Source organism: Cordyceps militaris (genome assembly GCF_000225605.1).
Source record: "Cordyceps militaris CM01 unplaced genomic scaffold CCM_S00007, whole genome shotgun sequence".
Lineage (NCBI taxonomy): Eukaryota > Fungi > Ascomycota > Sordariomycetes > Hypocreales > Cordycipitaceae > Cordyceps > Cordyceps militaris.
Genome location: NW_006271975.1, coordinates 275,287 through 297,921, shown reverse-complemented (window position 1 = coordinate 297,921; position 22,635 = coordinate 275,287). Strand labels below are relative to the sequence as shown.

The window sequence follows — 22,635 nt, the reverse complement described above, 5'->3', positions numbered from 1 at the left end:
GGGCGTGGTGCAGATTGGCAGCGGGTTCACGCACGTGCAGGGCACGATTGTGGTGCCGCAGGTGTCTGGGGCGGCCGACAGCGCGGCGTCGGCATGGGTCGGCATCGACGGCGACACGTGCCAGAGCGCGATCCTGCAGACGGGCATCTCGTTTTACGGCGACGGCTCCTTTGACGCGTGGTACGAGTGGATCCCGGACTACTCGTACAGCTTCGCCGGCTTCGCCGTCAGCGTCGGCGACAGCATCCAGATGCGCGTCGACGCCTCGTCCAAGACGGCCGGCGTCGCCCTGCTGCACAACCTGAGCACCGGCCAGACCGTCTCCCACAAGTTCACCAGCCCGCCGTCGACGCTGTGCGAGACAAACGCCGAGTGGATCGTCGAGGACTTTCAGCAGGGCAACAGTCAGGTCCCGTTTGCGGATTTCGGGAGCGTCACGTTTACCAACGCGTCGGCGACGGGCAGCCAAGGCTCGATTACGCCCCGTGGCGGCACCGTCATTGACCTCCGCACCCAGGCTGGACAGGTTCTTACCGACTGCGGGACGAGCGGTAACGATGTCTACTGCAATTATACCGGTTAGAGGGCGAAGTAGGGGATGGGATGTACATGCTGTAAATAAGGACTCAGTTACATGGTCCATTAAGTTGCCACGTTGAATGGTATTTTGCTCATTTTCTACCCTGCCTTGAACTAGACATGTTCAAAATCACCCATCTTTATGTATGGTCGACTTTTCAAGGACAATCCGAGCCAACGCTCGGCTACTCTGAGTTGCACCACATGTTGGTTGTTTCTCGTGTCTGCTGCAGGGTAGTGTCGGCAAAGAATGGCGCGGGCCACAAGAACCACTGCCGTAGGGTTTCGGATGCTAATGCTGCAGACGGAGATGAACCGTGGCAATTGTAGTAAATTTAGAACAATTGATAAAGATATAGTTAGAGCACGCTGGAAATTTACAACATTGCAACCTTGGCTTGATGCAAAGACCAACATTCAGGCTGTGGGACATGACAGTAGCCGTCGCTAAATGCCGGCTACCGTCGGGACAATGGCGGCGATGAGGCAAGTCCCTGAATCGTAGCAAGTACGAATTAGCAAATCTGCACCCGTCGTATGCACTGCATTCACTGGCAAGGCGTAAAACATGTTTCAAGCTTAAACCATGTCACTAACAACATGTACCCCTGCTGTAGTATCCCAACGAAAAGGCCTGATATATGCGAGGAAAGCCACGTGCTGGAGATGTCATGGCCCCAGATTGTCAGGACTTTTGCCCCCCCGCGCAGACTCGGCTGCTATCAGTATGGGGTCAATACATTCATCCATTATTTCCATCACCTTCCCAAAGAGCAAGAAGGACCACGTTGAAAAGTTCCAGTGGCGCTCCCCGCGCTGTCGTGGAGCACCTCTGTGGACAAGCCATCTCGGGATACGGATGCGCAGCCTGCAGCCCTCCTGCCACGCTAGACACCCCTGCGGCTTGGCCCTCGGTGGCCAAGACACCAGTCGATCGAACCGCCGCGACTTGGAGATCTGGTTTTCAGGCACGGGAATTCCCGAGACATTTGGTAGAGCGGCAGAAACCCGCGTGCCGCCTCCTTCGTGATGAGGCGTCTCGACGCTCATGGCGACTGGGCATGGCCATGAACCGCGAATATCCTCGTCATGAAATTTATGGATCTTGCTGCAATGTGGTGAGAAAGAAGGCGGCAACAAGAGTGCCGCTGCGGATTCCTCAACCAAATTGCTCTAGAACTCTGGGGTAACTGGGGAGCCCGAGGACTCCGCCAGCGTGCAGCGTGATTCGCATGCATTCAAGTATCCCCGTCTTCATTTCAGCAAAGCGCCAAAGGGAAAAGACTCCAAGAGAGTTGATTGTTTGTTCCGTGCAGGGAGCGCGATACGGAGCACGCCTTATTAGCTCGTATGGATGTCCCAGATCAAAAAGGGCTGCTCCCCGTGGGGCGGCGGAGAGGATCCGTCCCGTCAAAGAGGAAGGTCACCAAGGAACATATCGCGGCTCCCCTGAATGAATCCTAAATGAATCCATCACGGACCCTCCCGTGCCCGTAGCTGAACAAATGTACCCGGTGTTGCCCGGACGCAGCCGACCCAAATAGGCAAGTCACATCAACTCTGCAGAGACATCTCTCGGGCCATCCATCCGGGTCACTAGTCAGGAACACGATCAGGAACGCGACAGTACCAGAAATGACGATGCCCGGGTCGCACTACCGTCCGAAAGAGGCGACGTATAAAGGGCTGCTCCCGCTGATCTTGGTGGTTGTGTCACTCAGCGTAGCATTCTTCAGCTCAGCTTCGATCGCGCAGCCCCCATCTCAAAATGAAGAGCATCATTCTCTTGACCCTAGTGCTTGGGGCTCTCGGCTTCCCCGCCGACAGCCACGTTGTCCACGAGAAGCGTGAAGTGCCTCGCCAGCACTATGTGCGCGGCGAGCCTGCCGATGCTGCCACGCGGCTGCCTGTCCAGGTGGCCCTGAAGCAAAGCAACCTGGAACAGGGCGCCCAGCGCCTCTACGACATGTAAGTCGTGCACCGCTTATAAGAATGGCAGACCCGGCGCTGACACGGCCCAGCTCCGACCCCAAGTCGCCCAACTACGGCAAGCACATGACGGCACAGGAAGCCATCGACTTCTACGCCGCCGACACCCAGACCATCAACACCGTGACCAGCTGGCTGGAAAAGGCCGGCATCCCGGCCAAAGACATCTCCCTGGACAAGACGCGCACCTTGATCAACATCAACTCGACCGTGCAGAAGATGGAAAAGGTGCTGCAAACCAGATACCACGTCTACCAGAGCCGCATCACTGGCAGAGACCACATTGGTGTCGACGAGTACAGCCTGCCAAAGGAAATCGCCGCCTTTGTGGACTTTGTGTATCCCGCGGTGAGCCTAGGCCAGATGCAGCGCCGCGACGGCCCTGCGCCGGTCAGCGGCGCCTCGGACAAGTACGGCGTCAAGGAGCCCCTCCGTGCCCTCGCCCCGGGCGTCCTCGAGAGACTCAGCTCCAACAGTCAGTCTCCTCCCGCAAATAGTTCCAAATGCCATCCACGCTCACCAAGCACACAACCAGAATCGGTCGGCTGCGACGAGCTCATCACCCCGGAGTGCATCCGGGCCATGTACAAGATCCCGCTCGAGAACAAGCCCGAGTACGTCAACTCCCTCGGCATCTGGGAGACGGACGACATGTTTGACCAGGAGGACATGGACCTCTTCATCGAACAGTACGCGCCCAACGTGCCGCGCGGCACCAAGCCGCAGCTGGACCTCATCAACGGCGCGACGGCGCCGGTCCGCCAGGCCGACGGCGGCGAGGAGTCGCTCCTCGACTTGCAAATGGCCTACCCCATCATCCAGCCGCAGAACATCATCCTGTTCCAGAACAGGCCGCTGCGCAGGGCCTTGAGCCAGATCTTCGCCGACTGGGCGAGCGCGGTGGACCGCAAGTTTTGCAAAGAGGACCCAAACTACGACCGCAGGCTCATGTGCGGCAAGTACCAGCCGTCCAACGTCATGTCGGTGTCGTACGGCGATGCCGAGCAGGACGAGCCCATTGCTGTTGTCCAGGTAAGACGGGCTGATGAGTGGAAGAAAGATGAATCGTCCGACTAACGGCTGCAGCGCGTGTGCAACGAGTTTATGAAGCTGGGCACCGTCGGCGTCACGGTCGTCGTGTCGAGCGGCGACACTGGTGTTGCCAGCCGCCGGAATAAGTGTGCTGGTCCTCACCATGACATTTTCACGCCGTCTTTCCTGGCCATCTGTCCCTTTGTCACTGCTGTCGGCTCCACCGTCCTTCCCAAGGGCAGAAAGGTTGGCGACGCCGAGGTTGTCACCGATTCCTTTTCTCCCGGCGGCGGCTTCTCCAACGTCTTTCCCCGTCCCGCCTACCAGAACGCCGTCGTTTCCAAGTACGTCTTCTCCGCCGTTTTCTTTTCAAAGCGAGATGCTAACACAAAACTAGCTACCTTCTCCGCCACAACCCCAACTACTTTTCCTACGAAACCACCAACGGCACCATCCCGACGGATACCCGCGGCATCTACAACCGCGCGGGCCGGGCCTACCCGGACGTCGCGGCGCTCGGCGACAACGGCCTCGTGGTGGTGGGCGGCAAGCCGACTACCGGCAGCGGCACGTCCATGTCGGCGCCGATTGTGGCGGCCATTTTCAACCGCATCAACGACGTGCGCATGAGCGCGGGCAAAGGGCCAATCGGCTTCGCCAACCCGGCCCTGTACGCGGCCGTGGACAGGGACGGCTTCTTCAACGACGTCACAGAGGGCAACCAGGCCCTGGGTGGCATTTACAGCGATCGCGGCTTCAGCGCGTGTGGCAACAACGGCTTTAGCGCTGTCGAGGGCTGGGACCCCGTCTCGGGCCTGGGCACGCCTAATTATGAGGAGTGGGTGAAGTACTTTCTTGAGCTGTAGTGGATGTGTCTTGATCAGGCAAGGGTGGTAGATGGTGGATGATGTATATACTCATCTATAATACTAGACGAAAATGTTACTACCCGACTTGTCGTTACACTGTCAACGTAGATCCTCAAACACATTCACAGTGTGGCTCAAGACGGGCCTGGCCATGACGGGCCTGGCCATGACCGGTCCATGTCTCTGGATTGCGGCAGTGCTGCTAAGTGCCGCCCACTACATTGCGTATTCAGTACCTCTCCATAAGGAAAAATATGCCAGCGCAACGACCACTATACTGTTTCCGGGCCCGTACGGAATCTGAGGAATAGCTGATCTGCTTTCGGCCGCGCAGAGTAGCCGTCCGTCTGCTCCATCCCGCCATCATCGACAACAGTCGTGGTAAAGTTTGCATATATCACAGCAAGCACCAGTTTCATCTCTGCGCCCCACGTCAGCTCAAGAAACAAACAAATAAAACGGCATCAACAAACCTTGAAGCGCAAAGTTGGATCCAATGCACATCCGTCCACCACTGCCAAAGGCCCAGAAGTGGCGCTTCATCGCATCGCGATTGCCACTCTGCAGCCACCGGCTGGGGTCCCATGTTTCAGGACTGCAAAAGACGTCCTCATTCCGGTGCAGGGTATGCGCCATAGAGGCGATGCGGACACCGCCGGGAATGAAGAAACCCTCGATGTGGCAGCCAGAAGACGGTGTGTGGCGCGGTTGTGGTCCTGGGATCGGGGCGTGCTGTCGCAGCGTCTCCATTACGATCGAATCCAGAAGAGGCAGGTCGTCTAGCTGTTTTACATCTGGTAGATTCGCCGCGTTGCGCGAGAGGAGCGGCAACAGCTCTTGTCGCAGCTGCTCTTGCAGGGCCGGTGACTTTGACAGATGCCACGCCGCGTACGTCAGCACAATGCCGGCCGTTTCGTGGCCGGCGAGGACCTGGTCCAGGATCTCGCTCGCCACGGACGCGTCGCGCTGCTGAATCGCAGTGCTGTACAGGATGGAGGCGGCGCCCGCGCTCTTCTCCTCTTTGCGGATGCCCTGCTGCATCGCGGCAAAGACGACCGGGGTATTGGCGGGATCGGCGTCCTCGGCCGCGTTCGAGTAGCTGTGCCCGGCCTTTTCGCACATCGACTGGTTCCACGCCCGCAGCTCGTCGTTGGCGCGGTCGACAAAGGAGGGATACAGCCGGATGCCGAGGCGCTGGAGAAACGCGGTGATGGAGGGCAGCTCCTGCGGCCAGAAATGGTGGTGGTGACGGGACAGATAGAGACTCAGCCAGTGGTCCCGGTACGCCTTGTCTTGTAGAAAGTTGGTGCTGTGCCGCAGGCCGAATATATACGCCGAGATCAGATCCATCGTCGTAGCCATGAAGAGCGACTGTACCTCGGTGCCCTCCGGGTGGTTCCTAGCCGCTTCGCTATTCAAGAGCGGCAGCAACCGGTCCAACAAGATGACACGGCTCTGAGCCTTGGCCGCCTCAGAATTCATAATGTACGATTTCGAGTATACATTGGAGATCATTCTCTTTCTCTTCGAGTGCTCCCTCGACCCAATCGTCGAGAACATGCACGGCACGCTATCCCTTCATCAGCGGAACGTTCTCCCGCAGAGGCAGCGGGCCAACATACCCGTAGTTGTCAAAGACGCGGTACCACGGCGCCTTGGGAAAGCCGCCCTGGTAGATGGCGCGCATGGCATCGACGCCGTCGACGCTGACGGTGTCGGGGCCGACGCGCACGATGTTGCCGAGGCGCCGGTGCGCGGCGCGCAGCGCCGCATTCTCGGCGCCGTTCTTGCGCGCGCGCAGAATCCACACGCTCGAGAGCCGGCAGGACCAGTGCGGCACTGGCAGCCGTGCCAGCGGCGAGACGCGCCACGGATGGACGATGAAGGAATAGGCGAAGAAGCCGACGAGGAGGAGCAGCAGGACAAGCACGGAGAGCGGCAGAGGCATGCTGGGCGGGTAAGGGACGGCCGAGGAAGGGATCGGGGAGATTCATGCATCGGGGGAGAGGCCGTGGTGTGTTCATGCGTGGGGAACCCTTATCTAGGTTTCGTTGGTGAGATTCATCCGGCTCTGGCGCGGACTGGGAAGTGTACATGTGGCGCGCGCCCTACAGCACGGCGCGCCCTAGGCTAGTTTTTAAGCGGCCGTTCATGGCTTTCGAGACACGGTCTGGAAACATATTGTTAGTATCTTCTAGTTGCGGCAGTGTAGTATTGGATTGGTGCCATTGCTTGCCGTTGTGAGGGAACTCGTGCAAAAATTGATCGTTGCCGAAATCTCACCTTGCAAGGCGCCGATCTAAGCGGTGTGCCAACACGGAACCCCTCAATGCCAGACATTCAAAACGGTTCGATTTAGATTTTTTTGGAAGATACAACAGAGACTAAATAAGCATCAATCAGCCAGCTGAGATGAAATGGAGCTATCTTGGCCGAAATGCATTGTGCACTCAGCTACGCATCTTATAGAACTGCACTCTAGGGTATGACGTTGTACTCTATGTAACCTGTTACTTGGTGGGTGGGTGTTCGTGTCTTATTTCTTAGCAAAAAAAAAGCCAGAAGAGGGTAAACCACATAGGAGAAATAAAAGAAAAATAAGTATCGAGCCTAGGGCAGGTACATTTTCTTCTACTTATTCCGCTAAGCTGTTGCATTAGAGTCCGTTGTCCTCGCTCCCCTACACTCTGGCATTGCTGGTGTCAGAGTCTGAACTTTCCTGCACTACTACAACTTGGTTTGAACCTTTTCTCTAATCGTAACAGGGCTCCAGAGATTACGGTACCAAGGCGAGCATGATGAAACCGCTGGCCAGGTTACCGATGCCGCGTGATTTGTTTTGACTTGTCAATTGTCATTCAGACTACAGAATGCGCCTTCCCTAGTGGACTCGCGCGCCCTATCAACATTACCCCTTTCCGTCGCATTTTCCGCAAAATTCCACCCTAACTAGCTCTGCTTTGCCGAGAGCGTCTTCTCCAGGTCAATATGGCTCTGCACAATCGCGCGGACCCTCTCCAGCGGCAGCGCCTCGACGGTACGGCCGCGGAACCCGGTCAAGGTCTCGGCCATGCAGAGCGCGTTCAGGATGGCCTCCTCGGTGGCCTCGCCCGCGCTCTCGAGCAAGCTGTCCATTTTGCGCTCGTCGACGGCGGTGTGGTGCAGCACCTCGGCCTTGTTGGGGTTGAGCTCCATCTCTTCCGTGGTGTACTGGCCGGGCGCGACGGTGCCGGTGCTAAAGGCGATGAAGACGTCGCCGCTGTTGGTGTTGCCGTAGCCGCCGACGCGCGAGATGCCGCGGGTCGCCCGGCGCGCGAGGCGCTGCAGCTGCACCGGGTTGAGCGGGGCGTCGGTGGCGAGCACGACGATGATGCTCCCGTCCTTTTTGCCCTTGGCGGCCTCGTACGCGTCGCGGGCGTGCTTGGCGGCGGCGTCGCGCTCCTTGTCGGCCCACAGGATGCGGCCGACGGGCGCGCCGGCAATGGTGAGCGAGTAGAGGCGGCCGTAGTTGGCCTGCACGAGCGCGGCGACGGTGTAGTCGACGGGCTGGGCGTCCTTGTCGAAGCCGGCGACGAGGCGGCTCGAGGTGCCGGTGCCGGCCTTGAAGCCGTGGCAGGTCATGGCGGTGCCGCCGCCGGTGTTGCCCTCGGGCACCGGGTCGGCGCTCGCGCGCTCGATGCCGCGCACGACGTGCTCGGGGGTGACGGCGAAGCGCGACAGGTCGTTGAGCATGCCGTCGTACGTCTCGCCGACGACGGGCATGAGGAACCAGTCGACGTCGCCGTTCTTGTCGCGGTAGTGCTGCGCCGCGTACTGGTAGATGCCCGTGTGGCAGGCGCCGACGGCGAAGCTGTTGCTGATGACAATGGGGCTGCCCAGCAGCCCCGTGTCGGCGATCCAGTGGCTGCCGGTGAGCTCGCCCGAGCCGTTGTAGTTGAACATGCCGGCGTAGCACGCCTTTTCCATCCAGTCGGTCCGCGGCAGGATCGTCGTGACGCCCGTGTGGATGCCGTTGGCCTCGTCGTGGATCGACTCGGTGTGCACCAGCACCCCGGGCACGTCGGTGATGCCGTTCTTGGGCCCGGTGCGCTCCCACTTGCCGATCTGGATCTCGGGGAGGAGCTCGCGCAGGCGCACGCGCTTCTGCTTCGTCTCGGCGCTCGTAGTGGAAGCCATTTCGAACAATTTGCTGAATGGGGAGAACTTGGTGAGGTTGACGAGCTTTGTTGGAAGCGCGACGGCTTATTTATGTTGCCTCCGCCTGGTTACCCCGCACACGGCACATCATGATACAGCATACATGATTCTGCGGGGCCCGAGTCATTGTCGGAACAGTTGTCCCCAAAGTTACGGGTAGTGAGGCCATTTGCACTTTTTTTGCCAATACCCGCTTATCTAATCTGTGCCTCGGAATCCTCGGAATATCTCAACCACACCATTTGCTTCCAAAACGGCCCGTCGCTATGGACCCTTCTGCAGCAATTTTCGCAACACAGTACAGTCGAGCCCATTTCGGCTGTTCTTGCATTTCCACCCGTGTCTGTTCAAATTCAAGGCCTGCTTGGCTCTTATCATTGAGCACCTGGGCAGCGGCTCCAACCGCGGTAACCTCAATTAACACGAGTTCACCGCAGCAGCATCACCAGGCTCAAAATCTGTGCGACGGGATTGACGACTCCTCGACCGGCAATGTTCGGGGGCGCTCCCGTGCACCGACTCATCAAACGCGTTGTTGGCTGACACCGTTGAACCGGCGCGGGTTGCGCACCATGAGCATCGCCATGGTGTCCTCGAGCTGGTAGTGCAGCGAGATGTCCGCCGTCGCGCACCGCCATAGTCGCCTACTCGTCAGCACATGCCTTTTTCGCGCTCCATGGATTTGAGAAGCGCAGATTGTATAAACCTGCAGCCAAGGGTAGATACGGATTCTGCACGAGGCAATATTATGCAGCCGCCGGTGGACGTAGTGGTGGATGACGTAACGAGATCGGCTTTGCGGCCGCCCCCGGGATCGCGGTGGATTAACGACCCCGCGATGCTCCCATGTCAGCCCCTCCAGCCAGACAGCATCATCCTTGTAAACATCGCCACCACTTTCCCCATCAACCTTCACCATCCGGAATCTTAGCCCACCATTCTAGCTCCAGCTCATCATGGCATCTGCACGACTGCACGGCAAGGTCGCCATCGTCACCGGCGGCGCCTCGGGCTTCGGCAAGGGCATCGTGGAAAAGTTTGTCCACGAGGGCAGCAAGGTCCTCATCGCCGATGTCTCCGAGGAAAACGGCCGCGCCGTCGCTGCGGAATTCAACTGCGCCTTTGTCAAGACGGACGTGACGCAGCGCGCCGACTGGGAGAATGCGCTCGCCACAGCCCTCGCTACGTATGGGCAGCTCGACATTGTCGTGTACTCGAACAAGCCCGCGGAGCAAGTCACGGATGCCGATTTCGACTTGGTCATGAATGTCAATGTCAAGTCCATTTATCTGTCTTCGTCTGTGGTAGTCGAGTACCTTTTGCGGGAGAAGCGTGCAGGCTGCTTCATCCAAATCGCGTCGACGGCAGGGATCCGGCCGCGACCTGGCCTCACATGGTACAACGCCTCCAAAGGGGCTGCCATCACGGCAACAAAGGCGCTTGCAGTAGAGTATGGCCCAAAACACATTCGCTTCAACGCAGTCTCGCCCGTGGTTGGACTCACAGCCATGTAGGTCCCTCCCCCTGGACGGTAGATACCGGCAAACCCCCTTCTAACGAGGCGCTAATGGCATGCAGGACGCATTTGTTCCTGGGAAAGCCCGACACCCCGGAGAACCGTGCCGCTTTTGTGTCTACGATTCCGATGGGGAGGCCCTCTACCCCTGCGGATGTTGCAAACACGTGCTGCTTCCTAGCGAGTGACGAGGCTGCATTCTTGACCGGTACCAATATCGAGGTTGACGGCGGCCGGTGCGTCTGATTAGGAAAGCATGAAGTCAACCTCATTTTGGCCGCCGTGCAGGAACATCCGTTTAGGTCGAGAGAGGTAGACGGTCAATTGCGACCACGTGTACAAGTCAGAGACCAACTAACATCATCATCACGTTACATGTAGCACGAACGTGAATGCATTCAAAGACGTGCCTGTCAGGTCGCCGTCCAGCCAGGACCTTATCGACTAGGCGATAATCTTTCATTACTCGCTTAGCAAGGCTCTGGTCCAAAAAGCCAAGCGGTTGAACCAGGCGCCGAGGCCCTTTTAAAGGGACACGGCCCGCTTTCGCTCGACGTTCGTTGTATTAATATCAGCCTCAGACCCCACCAGAATCGGCGATGCAGGTGGCGATAGCAAGCCCAGAATTTAGACCTTTTTGCAAGGCTGTGTCGTCGTTTCATCTGAAACCATGTAACCATCTGGTGAACCCCGCCAAGACATGGGCACTCGCGGGTAACGGCGTCTGCCCCTTCGGCCCCCGGAGCAACTCGGTACTGGTTCTTGTGAGCTGTCATCTGGAGAGATCTGCCGATTGGCCTTTTGAGAGTGGTGTTTCTGCCCGAGCGGAGCCGAGTTATCTCACAACGGCAGTTGGGAACCCTTAGATAGGGCAATCAAGGTGTAAATACCCTTCGGATGTAATAAAGCGACACAGGACGCTAGGCAATCAATGCCATGATCCTCGACTGCACTAGAGGTATTGCGTGATGGCCTCACACGTGTCACGTCGGCTTTCTTGAAGGACAGGTAGACTTGGCGAGGCTGCAGGCACATAATTCTTCAGGAAAAAAAAAAGAATAGACGACGCAAATCGTAAGTTTTCTTTTACAATATTTGGCCGTGTTTAACAGTATTGCTTGCATATACACTTGACCCCCGGTGCACGTCTACTTGGCGGAACGACAACTACCTAGTTTATGACACGTGTAGCGATTGAATAGATGTCTTTCCCAACTTTCAACTTCTGCGTATAGGTCGTACTTACGAGGAATTCTCCGCATATCGAGGCAGTGCATAAATGATCGCTGTATTGAATTGCTAGTCATGGATCGCAGCTGCCGAATTCTCCGTGCCTACACGGTACCTCGATGGACCCCGGGGTTGACTTGCAAGACAAGTGGGACTAGCCGCGGGATAGCCGTTAATAAGTCGATTCGTTTGACAAAACAAGTTCAAGTCTTTTGCTGCTATTGAATTGTTATGTTAAGAGAGAATACCCACTGCCTTAAAGTACCTATAGAAGCACAGGAATACTGTGTCGTGCCTTGAGTCTTGACCATCTTCTACTATAGAAGCACAGGAATACTGCGTCGTGCCTTTATGCTATCGAAGTCTTGGAAGAACTCATATCATATGCATTTTGTAAGAGTGTATAATTTATCCATCTTGCTCTCTCCCATGCCAGGTGCTGGAAATACACCGAGTAGACTAACTACTCGTGGCCTGTAGACAAGTTTGTAGCTATGGCATTGTTAGAAGCTACCATACAAAGAGTACCCGCAACACAACGTAACAATGGCATATACATCGTATCGATAGTGAGAGTGTGTTATAGTGGGATATCGTTCTAGATAATCCAGAATAGCTCACAGTGCGGCGAGACATGAGGTACAAGTTGCCTGCCAAGCGAACAGGCTGTGTGTTATGACATACGTCCAACGATACTGCAGTCAGATATACAGTCAATAAGATAGTAGCAGAACGTATATTCAACAGCACTCTGCCTAGTTGAGTCAGAAGATTCGTACCGTATAGGATTGGTATGAGGTTGCACTCATAGTGTTGACACGCCCAGATTTATTGGCCGAGTCAAGTTATAGAGCTCCCACCACATGGTCAGTCAGTCTTCTGGCAGAGTGAAGTTTTCTGGCATGAGTATTCGCAAATTAGAAACTCACGGAACACATCAAAAATGACTCGACGAGGTCCTCATTGTCTGTACTTGATCAATCTCATAAACGGAAAAGTATAAAGTGATGCTCATTTCCAGCCATTCTATCTTCCAGTCTCATCAGCATCAAACAACTTCCACAGCCAACAAGCACCAACTGCAACTCAACCACTCAACCATCCAACACTCAGCTACAATGTCTGTCTCCAGAGCTCTTCTCCTTCTGCTCGCTTCGCGGGCGCTGGCCCTGCCCCGCGAGCCCCTCGAGGCCCGACAGGTTCCCAGCGGCGTGCTGCACCTGCCGCTGGTCAACATGCCGGCGAGCCCGGCCGCCGGCGCCAAGTTGCGGCGCCAGATCTCGTTGAGCATGGACCAGTACCTGTACAGCGACAACGCGGTCGCCGTCGGCGCCGTCTTCGATGTCGGCACGCCCCCGCAAAAGGTCATCCTCGAGCCCGACACGGGCTCGACCGACCTGTGGCTGCTCGGTCTGCAGCCGGGCCAGGCGCGCGAGGGCGGCCCCGGCGGCCCCGCGTCTACCTTTTTCGACCAAAACGCTAGCACCTCCCTGACGGCGCTCGGCGGCCCCCCCGTGTCGCACAGCTTTGCGAGCGAGCGCATCACCACGGAGAACTACGCCGACATCTTCTCCTACGGCGGTAACGTTAACCGGTGAGGAATAGGTAAAAAAGAACACAAAAGCTAACGCCGCAGGCAGGCAAGTCTCTTGGCAACTTGACAATGGGCCTGGGCGACCTGACTAAGCCCGGCGACAAGCTGTCGCGCCAGGTCGGCGTCATCGGCCTCGTCCCGAGCGAGAACAGCGCGGACCCCAAGTCCTTCATCCTCGAGCGGCTGCTCGACCAGAACCTCGTCAAGAGCAAGATGTTCAGCATCGGCGTGCGCAAGCACGGCCATGGCGCGCTCACGTTTGGCGGCTACGACACGAGCAAGTTCTCCGGGCCCCTCGAGAAGCTCCCCATGGTCAGGTCCCGTTCCAACCAATTGTACGGACAACCCCCCTTCACCACAAGAAACGAGGACAAGATCGGAAACTAATCTCCCTTTTCGGGTAGCTATGGCTTCGCGCTCAAGTCCATCTCGTTCAAGAAGAGCACCAGCGACGCGCCCGTCGAGCTCTACACAAAGGGCGAGAAGGGCAAGCCGCTCGACATGGGCCTCGACTCGGGCACCGTGAGCCTGCACCTCGTCAAGGGCGCGCCCGCCACGAAGGTGTTTGTCGACAGCACGGGCGCGACCGCCGGCGCGGACGGCAAATACCGGTTTGACTGCGCCGTGGTCGACGGCGGCGCCAGCTTCGAGTTCCAGGTCACCGACCAGGTCGCCATCTCGATGCCTCTAGCCGACTTTGTCGAAACGCGCCTCGACGGTGGCAAGACGTGCCAGATGCTCATCGCAGTCAGTAACCGCATGTCTACTAGTGAGTTCTTTCTTTGTTTCCCCGACGACCTCCGAGCCATACCTTCTCGTTCGTGGCCGCTGACATGCACGTCTAGACGTTTGGGCTGGCCGTCAGTTCTTGCGCCGCTCGTACGTCATCCACGACCACGAGGGCCAGACAATGTATGTTGCCAGGGGCGCCGACTGTGGCTCCAGCGTTGTTGCCATTGACGGCGCCATGCCGGATGGTATCACTGGTACATGCCAGCGTGAGGAGGCCGAAGCAGTGGAGGTGCCGCCCAAGGCTCCCGGTGCCACCACTCCTTAAGCGGCACTGTTCGACGTCGTGGCTGGAGAGCTCCTTGCCGGTGCAAGAGATGAAAAGATCCTGCCTCCAAAGAATAGAAGCTAGTTAGAGTATAATACTATTATACTTTCATTACATTGACAGATGCTGTTTCCGCTAGCATGTTGTTGTTGTAGACGGACAAAAACTGGTCGACCTAGGGAGTGAGTGACTGGCCGCGCGTCAGCCCATCAGTTGCCGATTCCTAGAGTAGCCAAACACACTTATCTTCTAGCGCGCAGAAACATACCCTATCGAATCCGCAGGTTTGATCCATTGTCGCTCCTCTCGCTCTCGGCGCGGCCCTCCCCACAGCAGCTTTGGCGGGCCGTACCCGGTCCTGCCGGCGGTCCCTGACTAACAAACTCAATTATGCGAGGGTTGTAATTCTTGGACTTGTTACATCGGTTTTGGGCCAGCCTCCGAATCACAAATGTAACCATCACAACCAGGTCATTCTGGCTTCCATTCATGCGACGCGGGAGCGGCCCGCTTTGGCATGAGAGTGTGATGTCACGGCCATCAAGGTGACGCCGCTGCCATAAATTGCACAACTTTTCGTAGATTTTTTGGATCCTTCCGCTCGCGACAGTTTCGTGTTGCTTCGATCGAATTTTCCCCAGGGTCTGAGTATGGATGCCTTCAATACGTCAATTGCAACGAGTCATATTTCACTGCGCACCCCTAGTCGCCATCAGCGGTGGGCTGCGTTGACTCCCACCCCGCTGACGTAAAGTTGAAAAATGCGGTATTCGCATATACACAGAGATAAATACGCCTCGCTGTTTCTCTCAAGTTCCTTCTTTCTATCCGTTCGGTCGACTTACGAGTCCACCTTTTGACTGGCACAAAACGCACCCGCCGCCCGCCTTGCGTCTTGATCAACATCACCCACGCGCAGCACCATGCTCATGCCAACGGCCTGGTGCCAAAGAATATGGCAGTGGGCGAGCCACAGACCGCTGTTGGTCAATGGTAACCGCAAGACGACATGTCCCATGCGGGGAATATACACGGTATCTTTCAGCAGGTGGTTAAATGGCATGTGGGGAAAGTCGTCGTGCTTGGACTCGGGGTCAAACGGGTTGTAAGTGCCCTGCTCGCCTTTGCGACCCTTGTGGCTTACCAACACGTAGAACGACTGTCCGTGCTAAAGGAGGTCAGAGGATATTCCACGAGTTTTCTGTGAGATGGGGGCGGTGGACATACCAGGTGGAATGGGTGGCCCTTGTCATCCAGATTATTAACAACCATATCCATCCATCTTATCTTGTCTCCCGAGGCGTTGGTCTTGAACGCGGGTACTGTGAAATTTTGAAGTGGACTGGGCTCTTTCGCCAAATTGACCCACTGGTCCTCATCGACGGCCAGCAGAGGCGGCGCGAAAGCATCCTTGACAATCCAGGACGAATGGTTAAAGAGGCCAGCAGGCCTGTTTTCATGTGTGGCGCGGTTCTTTATTGTCGTGTAAAAGACGGCTGTTTCGGCCGGCTTGGTTGCACTGGCGGCCTCCTCTGACAGTGCAACGCCGTTGAGGTCGGCGAGCGACAACATCTCCACGGCATCATCGCGCTGGGTGAGCGCTCTCTGCCCTGGTGCCCCGTCGTCGACCGGGAAGGACTGGACGCGGGTGAGTGCATAATTCTTGAGCGGCATGTTGCTACTCTGGTTAGTAAAGAACTGCATCGAAACCCGGCGTTACTTACCCGTCATCAAGTTCAATGGTTAGAGTGTTAGCCAAGCTCTTGTCTCGACCTAATTTTGAGATAGTTGTCTTGTCGAGCACAACGTCAAGACGCTCGCCCGGGTACAGAATGCCAAAGCCGCCCGCGGCAAAGGCCGACCTGTTTACCAGACCGTGCCCATCGACGGCGAGGGGCTCCATGGTGCCATGATCAAGTCGAATTGAGAGTCCAGCAGAAGCACTAGACGTGTTAGGCGCATCCACAAATAGCAGTGACGAACGTACCCGGTATTCACGACGCGAAGGCGCACGCGGTCGCCGTCTGGTAGGCGAATGCGGGGCTTTTGGAGCATGGTACAATTGACTACACGGGCAGCGACAGCCTTGGAACAGTTGTAGGCTCCGATGCCGTTGATGAGGAGTGAGTCAGGAGCAGGCTACAAATTAGCTTGGTTCAGGTGGGCGGCTGCCGCGACATACCTCGTATCCAAAGTGATCTGCCTTGTCGAACCACTCGAGAACTCTGGTCGCGGGCCAGTGATACCAGTCGCCAACGAGGAGAAGCTTCTCCTGTTCGTAGTTGTATCTAGCCAGGTCGGTTTCTGTATCGGCCGCTCTGTGTATGACGATGCCACCGTACAAGCCGTCGGCTCTCTGAAGGTGCGAATGAGCATGGTACCTGTCTTTTTAGTAAAAAAGTAGTGGCGTTTGGAACAACAACGTACCAATATGTTCCGTGCTGTTTGTTGTCTAGCGTAAAGCGGTACGTGAAATTATTGTTTTGTACAATGGCGCATTGGGTGACGCCGACAACGCCGTCCATGTCATTTGCGCCTAACCAAGTTAGCCAGGTTTATGAGGGTCTGACCAGATAAGCTACCATTCATGATCAAGCCGTGCCAGTGCACAGCAATGCCTTCGGTATCATTTTCGACGTGATTATATACGTTGATGACGAGCTCGTCGCCGGGGCGTGCTTCGATGACAGGACCGGGAAATTGACCTGGGGGTAGCCATGATTAGACTGGCATGCAGAGAGCGAAGTAACCTGCGACGTACCGTTGATGAGATATATTTGTTTTTCAACGCCATCAGGTTGGCGTAATTCGCGTGTGACATTCCATGTCATACGCAGCGTCTTTGGTTCTCTGGCAAAATGGTCTTTGGGGTGTAGTATGAAGCCCGTTTCTTGAGCTGGGTCTGGCAGAACAATAGGGGTTGGCGTCGCAGTGGCAATAGGAGAGAAGTTGTCGACGTGTGTTGTTGTGAGCTCAGGACCGGGTTCCTGGTGTTCTATAGGGCCAGCGACTGGCTGTATGGACGTGCTGCGGCTGAAGACGTGAAGCATGAACAGCGAGAGAAGTATGGTGAAGAGGCCGCTGCACAAAGCAATGACAGGCAGACATCGACGGGCGCGCGGATGCTCAGGTCCAGAATTCATGACGGAAGAATGGCGGAAGCGCCTGTTTTTTGAAGGCTGCGAGTCATTCGTGTGTCGGTCGGTATCATGAGCTACCTTGCCAGGCCAGCAAGCAAGGGGTCGGGGCCGTCATCCAGCAGGCAGTGCAGCGGTTCACTCGAGGGGGGCTTAGCGTGCGAGAATCGGTGCGTGGTTAAGGGGAGGGAGAGCGATTCGCGAAGAGTCAAGTTGATGATGACCAAGCTAAACGTAAGGCGAGGTGAAGATGTCGAAAGGGCAGGCCAACGCTAATGGTGGAAGAGGCAAAGTGTCGTGTGCCGTGGTTGAATCTGACCAGTAACTGTGCAGTGGGTTGAGAGGTGGGAGTGGCCGTGGTTACAGGGGACGAATGACCAGATGAAACGTCCACTAAGCTGGTTTCCTAGCGTCCGCTCCGGCGGGCCCGGCGACGCTGGTCAGTGGCGTATGCGGGGAGTCCCGCTGAAACGGGGGGATTTGGGGCTCAAGGTTCGAGTGACTGAGGGGGTTTCTGGTTTCTGGAGAGCATCGTAAAGGTTTACCGGCCATTGACGGTAGCAACAGACTCGTTGTGGCCTTGGATGAGAGTGAATTGATGGTTAAAAACAGGTCTGGCGGCTAACTCGATCAGGCAAGTCCTTGCAACTCTACGGCTAGTACCTGTCAGGCCTTCGGCATCTGCAAGATCACGAGTGAGCATGAACTTCTTTCGATTCACGAAAAAAAAGAAGGTATCAATAATCACTGCCGCCGCCGTTGCTGGCAAGATCGGCTGATATCAACGGATGGCCGATAGCGTGGCTAGTCTTTTGTCAATTATTACCAGCTACCTTAGATATAAGAAAGGTACATACCTAGTTGTGGTACGAATCCGTCAACCAATAGCTGTATGTTGATATTGACTCGACTGTGCGCTGCATCTGATACAATCCAGATTGCCCCTGCATCGCCATTGTCATTACCCTTCCGCCGGAACACTGTCGGAATGAGGAACGTTAAGCGTTATGGCCTGAATCTGGCATGATTCTGATCTGATTTCAGCAGTGTAGGTATGTACCTAGTTTGTACCTAGGTAGGTACCGAGCCAATCCTTCAGCCAGCACTGTGCGAATTGGGGTGCTCTCACTGTACGCTGCCACTGCGCAGGCTGATGCAACACAAGGCTTGGATATTAATCCAATTAATACAATACAATTTCCACATAAAAAAGACGATATCTCAACCCTGAGTATGCTGAGCTTCTGCATGCGCAGTGCTGGTTATTTCGTCCCTACCTAGAATAGCACAAGGTCAGCATCCTAGCCAAGACGCTGCGCCGCACTCTTCGCACCGTCTGCGCCAACCACTAACTACTGTGCCCATCCGTTTGCCCTGTACAACCATCACCACCAGGCATCATTAAGACCGCCATTGATCATTGATTATCCTACTCAATTCGTCCCCTCACCCCGGCAAGACCCCCAGCTTGTCACCTTCCTAATTGCTGCAGTCTTACGCTACACGTTGCGCCGGTGTGGCGAGCCGACGGAGATTGCGCCGAGCTAGCTCAACCATCCCCACGCTCGCTCTGACGCCATCTCACATCCCACATCCACAGACCGACGCTACTTGACGACGCGCCAGCTCGCAGAACCTCCTCTCTATGCCGTAATAATACCACGGCGCGACCGATACAACGACGCGACCCTATTACTTGCTTCTGGCCGCACTTCCTTCATCCACTCTATCCACACTAGACCGACAGCTCCATACGGGCCACACAACAGCCAAAGACGACCTCCGACGATTCGCGCTCCCCTTTATCGCGGCACGCCTATCCGGCCTCGCGACACTCGTCGCATTCTCTCGCTCTCTATCCGCTCTGAATAATACTGTCTCACTTGATCCACTCTTGCGCTTCGGACCCTCGACAGCCCCAAGACCAGTGACCACCCCGAGTGCACATGATTGCTATCCAATGCCACGGCCGCCGTTGAGCTGCTCCAGCCCGACGTGCTGCTCATTATTCGCTCCCTTCTCTACCAAACCGTCTGAAACGTTGCAATCAATCTGTCCACGCATGATACGATTCCACTGGAGCTGATCCTGGTCTGCCGTGACACCCGGCACCTGCAGGTCACGATTGCCCTAGTTATAACGACGCTTTCGCCGCGTCTGAACCTCACAGTCTCATCAGTTCCATATTTTTCTGCCACCTTGTTCTACTTGCGCTCTAGTCATTTGGAAGTCCTAGTTCTTGACCCACGGACAACATGAGGCCGACCAACAGTCCTCTGTGGGCAACTCTGGCGGCCGCGGCCGTCCGAGCCACTTCGCTCGCCGACGTAAAGCATATTGTCCTCTTCATGCAAGAAAACCGCTCGTTTGATCATGTAAGTAACATCTCTGAATCTTACATCTCCGTGCCTGCGCTTTGCTAATTTATACACAGTACTTTGGCACCATGGCTGGTGTTCGGGGCTTTGGCGATCCCAATGTCCAGGTCAACGACGATGGATACTCGGTCTTTGAGCAGTAAGTGTTACCCACAGACAAATCTACTATTACGCACGCGATAAAAGGACCATCTAACGGCGTTGCAAGGCAAATGAACAAAGCTCGAAATGGTACGCATACACTAACGCCGTGGCACATCAACTACCTCGGTGGCGAGTGGAAAGATTCGACGCAGTGCATGGGTGGCGGCGACAATAGCTGGGACGCCATGCACACAGCCTACAATGGGGGCCTCGGCAACAAATGGACGCAAGCAGAAGCATGGAATAGCGACGATGGAGGCTACGCCATGGGATACTTTAAACGCCAGGACATTGCCACGCATTTTAACATTGCAGAGGGTTGGACTCTGCTAGATATGAACACACAAAGTGTCTTGGCTGCCACCGATCCGAACCGCATCATGTGGATGAGCGGATCGATCAACATTCCCGGATCGCCCACTAATCCAAAGGGCGAGGGTGGTCTCATCATTGACAACACTGCTACTCCTGGTGAGTGCATAACTACTGCGGATGGCGTATCTGCGCTCGTATGCGCATAACCCCGTATTTTAGACTCGACTTACTAACTCGACAGGCTGCGAGCAACCTAAAATCAACTGCTTTCCTTTCGTCTGGAAGACGTTTCCCGAACACCTCGAGGATGCCGGCGTCTCTTGGCAGGTTTGGCAGGACTTTGACAATTTTGAAGACAATATGCTTGCCTACTTTGAACAATACCAGAAGGCTGCCAACGGCTCCGCGTTGCGTGACAAGGGAAACTCGTACCCCGGGCTCGACGCGTTCTACGACGCTGCTTTACGCGGCACCTTACCCCAGGTTAGCATCATTGTCGGCCCGCAGGAGCTTGCGGAGCACCCGCCCAATATGCCTATCGATGGTGCCTGGTTGCAGAAGAAGGTTGTAGACGCCATAACCGGCAGCCCTGCTTATAACGAGACGATTCTGATTGTCAGCTACGATGGTACGTTGTCGTTGCCGCTGCCCTGGCCATTTGCTAACACTACTCAGAGCAGGGTGGCTGGGCGGACCATGTGGTGCCAAAGGTGGCACCCAAAGACACGCCCGGCGAATGGCTCAACGTCCCTTCGCTAGGTGGCGAGAGCCCTGTTGGGCCTGGTTGGCGGGCGCCGCGTTACATCATCTCGCCATGGACGCGGGGCGGTAACGTATTCACCGAGCCGTCGGACCATACGTCGGACATCATGTTTGTTGAAGCCTGGGCCAAAGCAAACGGGTACGACGTAGAGACGGCCAACATTACGCCTTGGCGACGCAAGCACATGTCGAATTTGGTGAATGCATTTGATTTTCGTCACGTGAGTAGTCTCGTTTTAAGATGAGCAGAAAATACGCTGACGTTTTAGACGGACTATTCCGTTCCGCCCATTGCCTCTGTTCGCATGCCTGAGACGGACCCAGACAAGCCGTGGAACGGTAACCTGAGCCTTGGTTCACTGCAAGGCCCGTGGGTCGGGCCGGCCCGATGCCTACAGGAACATGCCATTGGAAACAGACCTCCGATTCCGTATGGCGAGGCGAATGCAAAGCAAGATATGGCGTCGCTGGTGGAAGAGGGTTTCAAGACTATGCGTGGACAGCCGACTGAAGGGCGCTACGTGGTATTCGAGACTGATGGGTTTGCGCTGACCAACATTGGCAACACTGTCGGTATTAGCAAGGGCAACCACAGGCACGACAAGATTGAGCAGCGCTGGATCTTGCACAGCTTGGCCGACTACGGGAATACATTCCACCTGCAGTCCGCCAAGGATAAAAAATACATTCAGTCAGGCAGCAGACTGACGGCTGACAAGAACAAGGCGCAGACGTTTACTATCGACTACCACGCCGACACAGCTGCGTACAGTCTTTCGGGGGCGGGTGAGAAGCGCGCAGTAACGGTTACCCGGAGCAGAAATGCGAAGCGCGAAGTGAATTGGAGCGGAGGCGGCACCAAGTTTACTGCGTATGCCGTGTCATACAAGTCTTGATGCGAGGGAGGGAGGGGTATGAAGGGATTCACCCGGACCCGTCACACGTCTCATTGTGGAGAGGCGAGGACCGGCATGAAAGGGCCGATATAGATTTCCTGGCTACAAGGCACGCTATGGGGCGTTCTTGCCTCCTTTGCGGGTTTTCGCATGTTGATCGGGCCGATGCCCTGAAAAGCGAGTATTTTAGAACTCATGGAGGGAGACTGGATTCTGCGCGGACGCCAGGCTCGACGCGGCCTGGATGAGGTGTACATGGCGTCTTTTATTTTTAGAATTTGGTATATATTGCGCTAGCATAACATTGAATACAAACAGCGGCATTTTCCAGTAGTTATCCCTCGTACCATTTCGTGTTGGTTGTGTGGTGCCTTGTCTGTTTTGAAGCCCTGATGGGGTCCGTGCAGGGCTGAGGGAGACCAAGCTTTCTCTCGGGAAGGCGATCGATGCGATGAGAAGCTGAGGTTCATGAGTCGGCCATCATGACTAACTAGCTTGATGTGTTGGTGATGCAGCAAGCAACAGGAGGGAGGATGAGGGGGCATCGCTTAGATGCAGTCTCAGCAGGGGAGGGCAGGATTGGTGGATGCCCAATCACAGGTTGGACCGCGCTGGAGACGTGGATGTGGGCTGCGAGCTAGTTTCGGTGCGCGCTGCCACGTTTCTTCTAGCTGGCTGTTGATTGCAGTATCGTTGCCAGCAACTGGGCGGGAGATGGAGTATTGCTTTTGCTTCTAGAATATAGATGCTGCACATGGATGGATATTTTACATCTGTTGCGCGCTGGGGAGATTTGATCAGTCACGATGCTACCCCAGATCTGCCCGGCGTTTCTCTGTGTATTATCGTGGACCGGGGAGGAGGGATGGCTAGCGGCGCCGACAGCCGGGCCGTGGGAGGGCGGAGACTGGGGTGTCTGTATTGCCGTGAGGATACGGCT

General features: G+C 56.0%; 8 protein-coding genes across 8 annotated transcripts; 5 read left to right on the top strand and 3 right to left on the bottom strand.

Annotated features, from left to right (window-relative positions):
- Positions 1–1,306: 1,306 nt before the first annotated feature.
- CCM_08312 (uncharacterized protein) lies at positions 1,307–1,609 on the top strand (the record flags this gene model as incomplete). Its single annotated transcript, XM_006673451.1, has 1 exon — positions 1,307–1,609. The coding sequence occupies one exon, from the start codon at positions 1,307–1,309 to the stop codon at positions 1,607–1,609; it is 303 nt and encodes a 100-aa protein (XP_006673514.1).
- A 738-nt stretch (positions 1,610–2,347) lies between these two features.
- CCM_08311 (alkaline serine protease AorO, putative) lies at positions 2,348–4,466 on the top strand (the record flags this gene model as incomplete). The annotated part of the gene is made up of 4 exons (XM_006673450.1): positions 2,348–2,547; positions 2,601–3,600; positions 3,655–3,944; positions 3,998–4,466. 4 exons carry the CDS (start codon positions 2,348–2,350, stop codon positions 4,464–4,466), a joined length of 1,959 nt encoding a protein of 652 aa, XP_006673513.1.
- A 275-nt stretch (positions 4,467–4,741) lies between these two features.
- Positions 4,742–6,417, bottom strand: CCM_08310 (cytochrome P450 monooxygenase; the record flags this gene model as incomplete). Its single annotated transcript, XM_006673449.1, has 3 exons — positions 4,742–4,890; positions 4,943–6,039; positions 6,092–6,417. 3 exons carry the CDS (start codon positions 6,415–6,417, stop codon positions 4,742–4,744), a joined length of 1,572 nt encoding a protein of 523 aa, XP_006673512.1.
- A 1,001-nt stretch (positions 6,418–7,418) lies between these two features.
- Positions 7,419–8,645, bottom strand: CCM_08309 (peptidase family T4 protein; the record flags this gene model as incomplete). Its single annotated transcript, XM_006673448.1, has 1 exon — positions 7,419–8,645. One exon carries the CDS (start codon positions 8,643–8,645, stop codon positions 7,419–7,421), a length of 1,227 nt encoding a protein of 408 aa, XP_006673511.1.
- A 977-nt stretch (positions 8,646–9,622) lies between these two features.
- CCM_08308 (oxidoreductase, short-chain dehydrogenase/reductase family) lies at positions 9,623–10,428 on the top strand (the record flags this gene model as incomplete). Its single annotated transcript, XM_006673447.1, has 2 exons — positions 9,623–10,176; positions 10,245–10,428. 2 exons carry the CDS (start codon positions 9,623–9,625, stop codon positions 10,426–10,428), a joined length of 738 nt encoding a protein of 245 aa, XP_006673510.1.
- A 2,102-nt stretch (positions 10,429–12,530) lies between these two features.
- On the top strand, positions 12,531–14,063 carry CCM_08307 (candidapepsin-4 precursor; the record flags this gene model as incomplete). Its single annotated transcript, XM_006673446.1, has 4 exons — positions 12,531–12,998; positions 13,049–13,341; positions 13,411–13,775; positions 13,852–14,063. 4 exons carry the CDS (start codon positions 12,531–12,533, stop codon positions 14,061–14,063), a joined length of 1,338 nt encoding a protein of 445 aa, XP_006673509.1.
- An 841-nt stretch (positions 14,064–14,904) lies between these two features.
- CCM_08306 (ferro-O2-oxidoreductase) lies at positions 14,905–17,206 on the bottom strand (the record flags this gene model as incomplete). The annotated part of the gene is made up of 8 exons (XM_006673445.1): positions 14,905–15,231; positions 15,291–15,741; positions 15,788–16,006; positions 16,051–16,202; positions 16,246–16,444; positions 16,491–16,599; positions 16,634–16,768; positions 16,825–17,206. 8 exons carry the CDS (start codon positions 17,204–17,206, stop codon positions 14,905–14,907), a joined length of 1,974 nt encoding a protein of 657 aa, XP_006673508.1.
- A 2,249-nt stretch (positions 17,207–19,455) lies between these two features.
- CCM_08305 (non-hemolytic phospholipase C precursor, putative) lies at positions 19,456–21,695 on the top strand (the record flags this gene model as incomplete). The annotated part of the gene is made up of 6 exons (XM_006673444.1): positions 19,456–19,575; positions 19,635–19,717; positions 19,787–20,193; positions 20,279–20,665; positions 20,713–21,020; positions 21,069–21,695. The coding sequence occupies 6 exons, from the start codon at positions 19,456–19,458 to the stop codon at positions 21,693–21,695; spliced, it is 1,932 nt and encodes a 643-aa protein (XP_006673507.1).
- Positions 21,696–22,635: the final 940 nt, after the last annotated feature.